Source organism: Etheostoma cragini, chromosome 6, assembly GCF_013103735.1.
Source record: "Etheostoma cragini isolate CJK2018 chromosome 6, CSU_Ecrag_1.0, whole genome shotgun sequence".
Taxonomy (NCBI): domain Eukaryota; kingdom Metazoa; phylum Chordata; class Actinopteri; order Perciformes; family Percidae; genus Etheostoma; species Etheostoma cragini.
This window is the reverse complement of record NC_048412.1, coordinates 10,164,855-10,177,300: the sequence shown is the minus strand read 5'-3', so window position 1 is coordinate 10,177,300 and position 12,446 is coordinate 10,164,855. Positions and strand designations below refer to the sequence as shown.

General features: G+C 38.9%; 1 protein-coding gene across 3 annotated transcripts in view; it reads right to left on the bottom strand.

Annotated features, from left to right (window-relative positions):
- The window catches only part of LOC117946024 (CUB and sushi domain-containing protein 3-like), a 219,942-nt gene that overhangs the window by 185,403 nt on the left and 22,093 nt on the right, over nucleotides 1-12,446 (bottom strand). For all 3 annotated transcript variants that reach the window (XM_034873814.1, XM_034873812.1, XM_034873813.1), the window contains exon 3: nucleotides 1,541-1,653. In XM_034873814.1, coding sequence (XP_034729705.1) covers nucleotides 1,541-1,653 — 113 coding nt within the window. The remainder of the gene's footprint in view (nucleotides 1-1,540; nucleotides 1,654-12,446) is intronic.

Below are 12,446 nucleotides of genomic sequence, written 5' to 3'. Positions count from 1 at the left end.
TAAAGTACTGCCAAACTGCCGACATGATGCGCTAACGTTAGCTTGTTTTAAGGAGGCGTTAGGTGATCAATTCTTCTTTGCCCCTCTAAAACAGCAGCGCAACTATTTTAAGAGCGGCGAAGAAGAACTGTGTCATAGTTAACGGAGCTAACCAGTTAATAGATTCCTATTTCTAATAGTTTATGTGGTATCGGATCGGTACCTGGACTGCAGTACTCGCCGATACCGATGCCAGCATTTTCGGCAGTATCGGAGGCATTTCCGATACTGGTATCGGAATTGGAACATCTCTAGTTGTACATGTTATAGTATTACCATAACACAGCTTTGGCTACCATCCAAAGATGTATAACCAATACGACTCCTACACACTAGCCACAAAATAAATTATAAGATTTAACATCCCCTATTGTCCTTATAGGAAAATATTCTCCCATGTACTTAATACTTTTCAGTGTTAAGTAATGGGAACATCTCTGCCTAATGTGAAACAAAATGTGATTAACATCCAAATTAACATAAAATCCTGTTGAAGATTACACAGGCAAAAGGTGGAGGCAGGCGAACAAGATCTAATTCAAACAAGCCAACACAAAGAAGTTTAAAAAAAAGAAATTCTACCAAGCCACTCACTAGAGCCAGAGAGAGAGATAGAAGGAGACCGAAGAAGGAGATAAACAGAGCAATGGACAAAGAGCAGAAATGGGCAGATGGAGAGGGGAGAGGTACTGGGTTGGCCAGATCTTGGGCAGGTGGGGAGATGGGTAAGGGGTAAAGGGGAGTGGGAAAGGACATCATAAAAGGGAGGAAGAGTAAAGCTAGAGGATAGGGTCAGTCTATGTATGCAGAAGAAGGTAAGGGAATAGGACTGAAAGTAAAGAAACGTCTGAAGGATATTGGAGGAAGAAAGGAGCCGACAAGCCAAAGGAGGACAGGAGGTAGACAGAAAGGGAGAAGAGAAAGGTAGGAAAGGAGGTAATATGATAAAACGAGCAGGCAAAGAAAGGAACACATTAGAAAAAAACTCATAAAATATATTAAAGGAACGGAGAAAGAACAAACTGTGGATGAGTGATGGAGTTCACATAAAGAAGCAGAAGGGGGGGGGGACCCGCTCCCCGCTGCACTTGGCTCTGCTTTAACACACAACGTGGTACATCCATTAGTTCAACTAATTCCCATCACCATCTGCCATGCAATTTCAGATGCACCTCTGGAGTAGAAGAAAAGGTTCAGGACTTTGGGGGGTTGATTGTTGATTTGAAAAATATGAGATTAATTTGCTTAATTGAGGTACCTATCTTTCCATAACTCAACAGTGAAAGTCCTACAGGAAATTAGGTAAGGTAAGTGTGATCACACGTCCCTCTCAAGAATAAATGGTGTCTACTTCTCCTGGCTGACGGAGTTTTCTTCTAAATGAAGAAAAATGAAGAGCTGTTCTTATTGTAATCTGACTTAAATTCCTCATTCCTTTCATTTTGATGGCCATTTCTAAAAAATAAAAAGCCAAAGGAGCAAACTATAATACTTTTCTTACCTTCATAAGCCACCTTAAATCCATGAGCGCTTACTGCAAAGTCACTGGTAAGCCTCAGTGAAAAAATGGAGCCAGAACTGGTAACGGGCGGAGGGATGGTAAATCCTGTTATCCTGCAGATAAGAGAAAGACACATCATTCACTGAATGTATGATTTAATTTATATCAAATCACATTTATATGTTTGTAACATTAAAATGATATTGTGCAGTTGTAGTTTTAGATTAATTAAACGCAAGACAAATAGTTTATTTAATTTTGTATGATGACAGTACAAAACCTGCTTAAATGTAAAGAAATATTACTGTGGTAAAACATTTGCATTTTTCAGCTTCCAAATTCTACACACACAAGTTCAAGTGGATACTGATTGACTTCTACCACAATTAAAGCTTTTTACCCAAATTGTTATGATCCCAAAAAGACAACATTGGAAAAATGTTGTGAGGCAGAAACAAACGCTACATGGGTTTGTTAAAAATCTGTAATTTTTGTATTTAAAATAAGATAGGCCAACAGGTTAAGTGGCCGACTGTAAATTCACAAATTCCTGTTGAGAGATGTGTGCACTAAAATGGAATGATGCACAAAAAGTATGCACAAAGTAACTATCACTAAAAAATCGTGACTGTGTTGACCACTAGTGAGTTTGAGCAATGTATCATTTTGTGTCTAATAAGAAAGAACTGCGCTGAGAATTGTGATGCAATTTGTCCAACAATATACTGGGTACCATACAATCAAAACCCAAGTGACAACCTTCCCTATTGTTGGATGTTGTTTGAGGGCTGGCAGCTGCTTTGTAACTCACTGCTTCATTACTGCACTTCAAATTAGGTGCAGATCCAAACAAATCCATTTACTTTCACAACGTCGTAAACAAGATGTGTTGCTGCCCATTCCTCAGCACCCGTTGCTGATGTTCTATCGACCTTCCGATGCTGTAAGACAGGCTGTGTAGCATGGATAATACTTGCACATGAAACAAAATGTGTCCACTATTGCCACCTTTTCCCTTGTTATTTTTCATTGCTAGTTTTGGTGTTGTTTGTGTGACTAAACTTACTTGACAAAAAGCCAGGTGAATGTCTGTATTGGGCCAAGTGTCGAAAAACAGAACTTTGTCCAGTGACAGCAAAGAAGAGGGTTCTGTATTTACAGCTTCAATAGAGTTTCCAATTACAGCACTGTGAACTGTGCTGGTCCTTGCAGTAATAAATAATTACCCTTTGTCGCAGGTACTGCACAGCATGCCAAGATACAGCTAAAAGTCAATAGCAACATGATGCAATTTTGAATACATTTATGGAGGAAACAGAACTGAAAATCTGACCTTGTAAGAAGCTTAATCACTCACAAGAGAACTGTACTGAATTTGCCTGCTATCTTGGTTGAATTAAACGTGGAGGCAAGCTTGTGCATCCCAAGAAAAGTCTTTGTTGGAGTGCTTTAACAAAAACAACAAGCACGGGAGAAAGAGGCAGCCCATTTGTTACTTTATAAAGTTTTACTTAATGTTTCAATGACTTTTGTTTCAGCAATATTCAAACTGGTAACAATCTAAATATCAAAGGCAATGTAATTCCATTTGCAGGCCCTTAACCCTAAAAACAGAAAAGAAGGCATTGGCAAAACTGTTGTGGTTAAAATGCTGTAGGAAACAAGTAGCGTCTAAAGTAGTGAACAATCAAAATATTATTGATATTGAATCATGTTAATGAAATTGGAACTATATTCTTATATAGAATAAAAATTACCCATAATACATTTTATTTTTTATTTCAACATCTATTTTATGTTACAAACTGTCAACTGGTCAAAATGGCAGTTTTGGACGGAGGCTGGCTGAAGCGTTAACGAGGGCCAGCATGCACGATAATGTGGGCGAGCAAGCAAGAGTGACTGGAGAGAGTGAGCGGCATTTGAACAAAGCAGTGAATCTGAGAAATAAAACGTTTTTGCCTTTTTATCACTAGAAACTGTAGCAAGCATCTCACTAATCACTAATACTTTCCACACTCATATTTAGACGCAACAAATTATATATCCAAGTACAAAAAGTTAAAACGGAAGTACAAAGAGTCATTCCTATAAAAGATAATACACCATCTCGTCCTGATTGGTTTAAACTGGCAGGTTTCACAACGCTGCAGACCGGTGCATTTCAAGTTTACACTCGTGCCGCAGCAAAGCATCGTACATTTCTGTTTGGGGTCATCCCTATTCTGGACTATTACAAACTTGTTCTGAAAACATTGCTCCAGTCAGAGTTTACATGAAAATGTCACCTGTGGACACCTGAATTTAATCTTGCTTCAGTTCTGTGTTTCTGTTCACAAAAGGCCAAGTGAAATAAATCCCATAGCAAGGAATGATGATGTCATGGGGTTAGTGGACATGGAGGGGAAGACATCTTTTTTTCAGAAGCTGTCAGAGGGATAAGGAGGGGACAGTCTACGCAAGAGTTGGTGGAAATCTCAGACAGGTCATGTCTTCAGTTGTGTCATGATAATGCAGAAATAATTTAAACATGAATACCAAACATTAACAAGCAACATCTTAGACCATGGCATGAAAACGTGCAACTGTCAAATAAAAATAAAAATAATTCAGATTTTAACATAAAAAAGAGCAGCCTTAGATTTTCTTAAGTAGTCTTTAGAATATGTAGTTTTTTGGTTTGGTTAAAACCAAAAAAGCACATGCTGACCTCAGTGTGAATCGGGTGTGTGGATGGAAAATTAAAAATGAACACCATGGGGCTTGCCGTCTCCTCAGACAGACGGAGCTTGTGAGTGGGAAATCAGACAAGTCTGCAACTATTACTAAATAACCATATTTAGGGCCCGAGCGCCGACAGGCGGCGAAGGCCCTATTGGAACTGAAGGAATTATTATTCCATTTGAAATCCTACAAAGAAGACATCCTAACTACCGGATTAGGCCCTAATCTGACACTAACGAGTTAGGCCAGACTCACTTGGTAACTTTCATTTGAGATGTACAACAGTTTAAGGCATCCCAGTCAAGATGATGTGAGCAATAGTGAGAATAGTACCACAAATAGGATCTGCATCTCACACACTCACACACACACACACACACACACACACACACACACACACACACACACACACACACACACACACACACACACACACACACACACACACACACACACACACACACACACACACACACACACACACACACACACACACACACACACACACACACACACACACCTTACTGAAGGTTGGGGTGAAAAGGCAGCAGTACAAAGAGAAACTGAAAAGTGCTAAAAGTGTGACTCAGATAGAAACCGGTTCTGCTGCATCTGTATTAGACTAGAGACGCCAGGTGTCTGAACAGCTATGATGCCCCCCGTTTATGGATCAAAGCAACACCAGTGGCAGAATGAGTGTGCGTGCCTGGGAACAGTGTGCCAATGATTGCCTGGACAGATGCAGCCTTTCCTTCCACCTGAACACACTACATCAGCCCTGAAGGTAGCTGTCAGACATTCCCACCATCTGATTAGTGTGTCACCGTAGTGGCGTTCCATAGAGAAGAGAGAGAAGGGAATGATGTACGTCTATTTGACTCCCTGTCTCTCTACCTCCACCTTTCTTTTCTGTGTGTCACACTAGCTCTGTCACACAAGCTCTCTCTCACTTCGTTAGTCATTGCATGAGGTTGCTCTTATTTACGGTTACTTTCACTGTCTTGATGGTTCACCGGTTGTGTCGCTTTGCCTATGTGTATCTCTGTGTTTGCTTCTGCCAACCTCTCCTTGTTGCTACACTGCTTTTAACCTCTTTGCGTCTTCTTTGAAAGAGGACAAAAGAACAAAAACAGACAGAGGGGGGCAACAACACTCAATTTCTGACTGATCTTACCTAGTAAGCAACAATTAAAGTGAACCACTTGACTTCAGTGTATTGTAGGAAACAGAGCAAAATGAGGCAGGTGACTTACTAAGGTAAACAATGGCCTTCCTGCTAGCTGTCTCTTTAAAACATTGGAAAAAACAGCAGGGGCTGATAAATAGACTTTGCATTGGCATGTCTTAACTCATTACAGCAGTCCCAGACACTGGCATTTAATTTAATAACTCCACTAATAAAAGGTCAAATCATGCTATTAATTAAGTCACCCTTGGCTCTGTCTAATGACGAAAAAGATTTTATTTTTTTGAAGTGGAAAGGGACATGTAATATGGAGAATGGCTGGTCTATGGTCAGAACGTTAATGTGTTTCAAATGCAAAAACGGTTTAAGTACAAGCAATCATTTAAAAAACATTTTAAAAATGCAATTAGTTAACAGGTGTGCAGACAAAAGGCCAATTAATCCTCTTCTTCATGTATCCCATCGGCTGTGGTATATTTGTGTGAAGAGAAGAAAGCCTAAGCATAGATTCTATTTAGATTATGCAGAATGGAGGTGAAAAAGTAGGAATTCAGATTTTTTACAAACCAGCATGATGTTATTTCAGTACTTTTTTCACCCAATTGAAAAACTAGGTGCAGCTAAATCTGTACCTAATAGCGCAGGAAGAGGTCATCCAGACAAAATATTTACTTCCTGGATAAGGAAGTGAAAATCCCTGTGCTTTTTGCTCCTTCAATTATTAATCTAGACATGACGGCTTTTGATTTTTTTGAAGTACGACTAGGGCTGCACGATTATGGCCAAAATGATAATCACGATTATTTTGCTCAAAATTTTTTTGACAGACTGACACCTGCCAATACAATACCATCACAATACTCATGCCACAATACAATATTATTGCAATTTTAAAAATATTGCAATATTCTGCAATTTATAACCTTTTCTACAGCTTCAAATTTTGTTGTTTTATCTAAAATAATAAATTTCTCTATTTTTGCCATATCACTTCAATTTTATTGCTGCAAAATGAGATAGTCAAGCAGACAAACTGACCAACACATATAAAAGATAAATACTTGGCGCCTGTGTATTGATACAGTACTGCCAATGAAAACATCACGATACTATGCTGTATCGTATTTTCCCCACCCCTAGTTCCTAGCTGAGATAGATGGCATTGTGCTGCAGCGTTCCAGCGCTCACAGATCACTCCTGTGAAAACACAGTTAATTTCAGCCCGCATACACGTTTTATCAGCTCAACATTGTTGAAACAGAGCAGCTAACGGCTAAGCTAGCGGACTGCAGTCACGCACCTTTTACACCAGCCAGGGGTGTGTGTGTGTGTGTGTGTGTGTAAAGCCCTGCACTTGCAAACTTGGAGATCAAGGCAGAGAGAAAGACAGAAAAAAGTAGTAAAAACTCTTATTCTGAGCTAAAATGGAAACACTGTGCTGCAACACATCTTTAGGATGTGTCTTTTGGTGTAATTAAGGACATACATTTGAGGATTTTGTTGTTCTACAGTATCGGGGGAAAAAACTTAAATGAAAAAAATGAATATTCAAATCCCAAAATTGAAAGTAAAATACCTACTCAACAAATGAATATGTGAATATAGTCGTATAGTTGGGTCCAGCCCTAGATAGATCTAGCTAGTGTCCAAATTGCTTCCAAGTCAAATTCATTTTCAAGCATGCAATACTGGACTGTTTATTTTGTCATTCATATTATTCATCATCTCCTCACAACAAACCACTCTACATTGATTGGTTGTGGCCAAGTCTATGCACTGGCCAACATGGTGACAAACTTCTTTCTTTGATATGTTATTTGGCGCTAGCCAGCTGGACAATTGTTCTGCACTGCACATTTACTTTCTGCACTTCTGTCTTCTCTGTCATAGAATGGACATAAACCTAACCACTTGACACTAGTGGCACCACTTGTTTCATGACTAGTACTGTGCTTTTATCACAGGGCAATCGTAACACGAGAGTAGCAGTATATAAAACACACTGGTAAACACTAACAATAGTAAAATCCACAAGAACACAATGATTCTACAGATGTTACAAAACAAGTTTTCAGTTAAAAGATAAAATGTGCAAATTACGTTATAATTTACCTGAAATCTATTGACTTGCTTTGCTTTAGTGGGACTTTGTAACTTGTTGATGAGTTAACTGACTCAAATCCAAGGCAAAGGAGATTTTGTCCTATGGCTCTCAAAAATTATGCTATGAGATATATGCTACATGAGCCTGAAGTGGGCCTGTATAAAAACTAGTATTGGATATTTTGCATTCGAAGTGATCAAGAATTAGGCTGGGGTTACACTTGTTTTAATATAATTCCTGTGATTGAAATCTCCAGTTGGACACTAAGCTGTGTACATTTCTAAATTTGCATTCAGATTGTAAAACTGAGCCTGGCGTACTTTAAATGCAAATCTAAAAGAAATGGATAACTAATAGTTCTATTTCGTATAGGGTTTGCTCTCTATACGCAGTTGTGAAGATTTCTTTCCCGTCTTGCACCCAGCATGGGCCTCACATTTTTGAATAGGGAGGAAACCTACAGAATCTAGTTATTGAATTAAATGTAACTTAAAGTACCTAAAAAGGAATGTGTAGAAAAAAACATTTTTTCACATTCCTTCACAATACTGCTAGTATACTTTACAAACCTTTTTTAGATGCATTGTGTTTGGTTCTGTTAGGTAAGGGCCTTGACAGAGGAATAATTCATAAGCTACAGCAAAAAACATGGCTCTGTAGCCAAATAAATCTTACAAATCAAAAACTAAGCCTTTATCAACATAACACTCATTATGGGCTTGTCATATTAATTGCATAATGACAGCAGCAGAAAGATCACCTTAATGAGGTCATTCTTTGTGCAGCGCAAAAGGCTTTTATACACTAACTCTTCTTCTTTCCGCTACCGTCCTGAGCATATGATTTCAGGAAAATAATGAGGGCTTCAACCAGCCATTCTCAGGTACAAGGAATTAAAAGGAAAGTAAGAGCAGCACTGCGTAAAATGGATGAGGGGGGACAAAACTTCAGAGCAAAGAGAATAGATCAATGGCGAGACACTAATCAGGTCCATCACGCGGATGCCAATTCTTTACATGTTAAAAATTCATTGTCGCTTTTGTCGTGTTCCCTTCTCAATTTCTGCCTTAATTGAATAGAAGCATTAATACATTAAAGGCCTCTTTAATCTGTATCAAGGTTTCCATAATGGGTGTACGATTAAGGAAATGTCATGATTCTAACACACACACACACGCACACACACGCACACACACGCACACACACACACATCTCCAAAAGGCATCAAATGACAGATTAGACATTCGTAAAATATATCACAAAAAGTTAGACGTTATTTCCATCATTTACATTTTCAAGATAACCCAAAACAAAAAAATTGCGTCTGCAAAACTTTGGGCATATATTTTATATATATGTATCATGTGATTGCAGTAGACATACAATAACAATATATTTGTTTTAAAATTAAAAAACATGAATTGATTTTGGGAATTCTTTGAATTGATATTGAATGGTTAGAGCTTGAATCACGTGCTAACCATCGTATTTACCCCAGCTGACGATTCTCTTGCGCAAACAACACAAAACACACCCAGAGAAGGAAGGGAAAAACAAGAAAAAACTAAACTTCTGGTTTTGCCATATTGAAATGAACATCTTTCCAAACAAGTTGCTGGAAGAGAAGGTGGGAAAGTCTGCGCTGCATTTTTCTTGACAAAGTTAAAAAAAAGTTTACAAGGTAAGGAAGCTTGTTTTTTTTCCTTCATCTCAGAGATTTTTGTTTTGGAGAGAATTAATTGCGTACGAGCAGGAGTTCTACTGGCGTACATTTTGGGCCTTAGAGCCACAGCAAAGACTGTCATGGAATTATCATTTTCTGGCGCCACACAACATAGTCCCACATTGTGAGAAAATCCACCACTTGGAAAAGACAAAAGTGTGACTAAAACACAAAGAACAATGTTGCTATTTAGAGGTTTGGGTCGGATCAGCAAAAACCCATCAGAATTTGCTTTTGTCTCAAAGCAAAAATGTGTTGTGCTTTTCCTCTTCCTCTCTGAATGGCAGGATTAGTTCCATGTTAATGTCTGAGCAAAATATCCTGTTTTTTTGTTTGCAAATTGTTAACCCTACATTTGACACACCTAATCAGCAATGGGTCGCAAACGCTAATTGACAAGACACCTATATTCGGTGTCCACTTTATTTAGGTACATCCTTACAATCTGATACAATCCAATACAACTGTCCTCCAATGAAGTTTACTATTATGATGCCTATAACGGTGATTATAGAGTTGTAAAATAATTACATGTTTAAAGGAGCATTCTGGTCAATTTCAACATGTAGCTCTGTTGTTTGTAAATTTGGAGTGCTGTCCGCAGAGAGAAAAAGGAAAACAATTGGTGCTGAACACACCATGTTGTCCTCCTGCTAGCATTAGCCCCACCAGGATCAAATAGGGCAAGTTTTAAACATGTGAAATCAACCAGAATTCTTCTCTATTCACAGTCAGTCTTGGTGTAGTGCTGACTGCACTATTTTTTTCTAATATTCTGCAATATTCTGCACCCCTTATGTACTACATGTAAATGGGAAGTATCATAAAATAATACACCTATCTAATGTATCACTAAATGAATCATTGATCACTAAGTTTGACAATGATGATTGAGATTTCACGATAATGAAATGTGATGGATTAGTGTTATAAATAGCGGTCGTACAAATAAAAGGTCCCATGGCATGAAAATGTTACTTTATGGAAGTTTTATAACATTAACAAGTGCCCCCAGTCTGCCTTTGGTCCCCCAGTGGCTAGAAATGGCAAAAGGTGTAATATGAACGCCTATCCTTTCTCGGCTTTGCCTGCCTAGAGAATTTAGCCCACCCATGAGAGGCTACAAACTCAGAAATGGCATGTCCTAAGGAAAGTTCATTGTGGAAATGGCTCTAGTGGCTGTAATTCTGCACCAAGGCTGAATTTTGGGAAAGAGACTTCAGGTATTATATTAGGGGACCACTAAAGTCTATATAAAAGCATCCAAAGAGCACCATGTCATGGAACCTTTAAGAGCTCTTCTGGCACGGTTGGAGAACCTCAACAATGTGACAGTAGAGAAGACACTGTCTTTGCTATTTTTGGGAGGGGGGGGGGAGATTTTGGTCTTTATTTGTATATGACAGCTGAAGACATGAAGGGGGTGAGAGGGGGGAATGACATGCAACAAAAGGGCCACAGGTCTGAGTCGAACCCGCTGCGTTGAGGAGTAAACCTCTACCAATGGTCGCATGCTCTACCAGGTGAGCTACCCAGGGGCCTGCTCACTGACAGATCTATAGTAGTTGAGCGGGCCAGGGTATTACAGTTTAAGGCCATTTCTACGTCCAGTTACGGCAAACTTCTTTAGTGGAAATGATGCTTGTGTGTGTGCGTCCAGTGTAAATTGTTTGCATAAAGCTTAGCTGTTGTTGGTTGCAGCGAGGAAGAGATAACCAAAGCAAAACTTGAGGAGCAGCTTGTCACTAACATGAGAATAGCTGGTCCATCTTAAAGGTTAGCCCACCTTAAAAGGTGCAATATGTAATACTGACAGCTAGTGTTTAAAATAGTTACTGCAGTACAAATTTAAAATACTGGAGAGTCGTCGTTGCAATATAGGAGTGGAAAAATCAACTGAGTGATGTAGTGAAAGCTGTATCAATTGCATTGGCCAGCCTGGTCAATCAGTTTATTTCACTTCCAAAGGATGTCCAGATTGCCCAGACCAAGCACAAGTTTTTTTATCTTTTGGGGGAACATGCCCAATACTATCGGGGTTATTGACTGCACTCATGTGCATATTCTATCACCTCATGAGAGGGACTGGGAGTACATCAACCGAAAGGGGAGGCGCAGCATCAAGATCTAACTTGTGGGCAATGCCGACCTCATCATAACAAACTGTGTCGTGAAGTGGCCTGGGTGTGTTCATTAAGTACTTATCCTGAGAGAGTGCTTTATACAGAGAGCTCCAAACCAAACAACCGGATGATTTAATATTAGGAAATGGTGCCTATCCACTCCTACCATGGCTGATGACTCCTTTTCTTGCAGCAACCACACCTGCGCAGGCACGCTTCAACACTGCTCTGTGCAAAACAAGATGTGCAATTGAGCGTTTAAATATGAGTTTTGAAGAGACGCTTTGAATGCCTTAACTACTTGAGAGTGGAACCACAGGGAGCATGCAACGTAATCCTTTTGTGTATCATCCTGCACATCCCTACCAGGGGCCTACCATGTCCCTCTTTGTGATGTTGATGATGCACCTGAGCCTGCTGAACACCCAGACCACCCTCTGGCGTTCTGTCAGAATGAGGGACTGACTGGACGTATAGTAAGAAATGCAACTGTTAGAAATAATTTTTGACAGGTTCAACTCTAATGATTGTTTCTTTGAAATGAATATATGGTGATGAATGACAGAAAAATTTAATATTATTTTGTTTGTTAATTAAATCTGTTTGAGGGATCGTTTTATGGGGACAAGATCCTTTTTATAATTTTATTTTCACTTTACTATACTGAATTGCTTTACTTACTTTAATTACTTTATCTACCATCACTGTTACAACGGTTACACAAGTCAAGTGCAAAATATAAATAAAAGTATATACACTAAATGATGCAAAATGTATTATTTGACCAACTGTTTTCAAGTTTGACAACATTTTGATCCTGTAATCTACCTTGAAATCCAACTCCCTGTTGGGATCAGGATAATCGTGTTGTTGGATCAGAGTTATCCAAATCCTACTGACAAGTTTTGAACAACACAAATTGAAGGTTTGATCCAGGTTAAAACTAGGACTGGATTCAGTGATCTAATCTGATTTCAAATTTCTTTTCCCTTTTGAACAACCCATTTTCAAGACTTTCAATAACCAATATCCAATCAGTTTTCCTT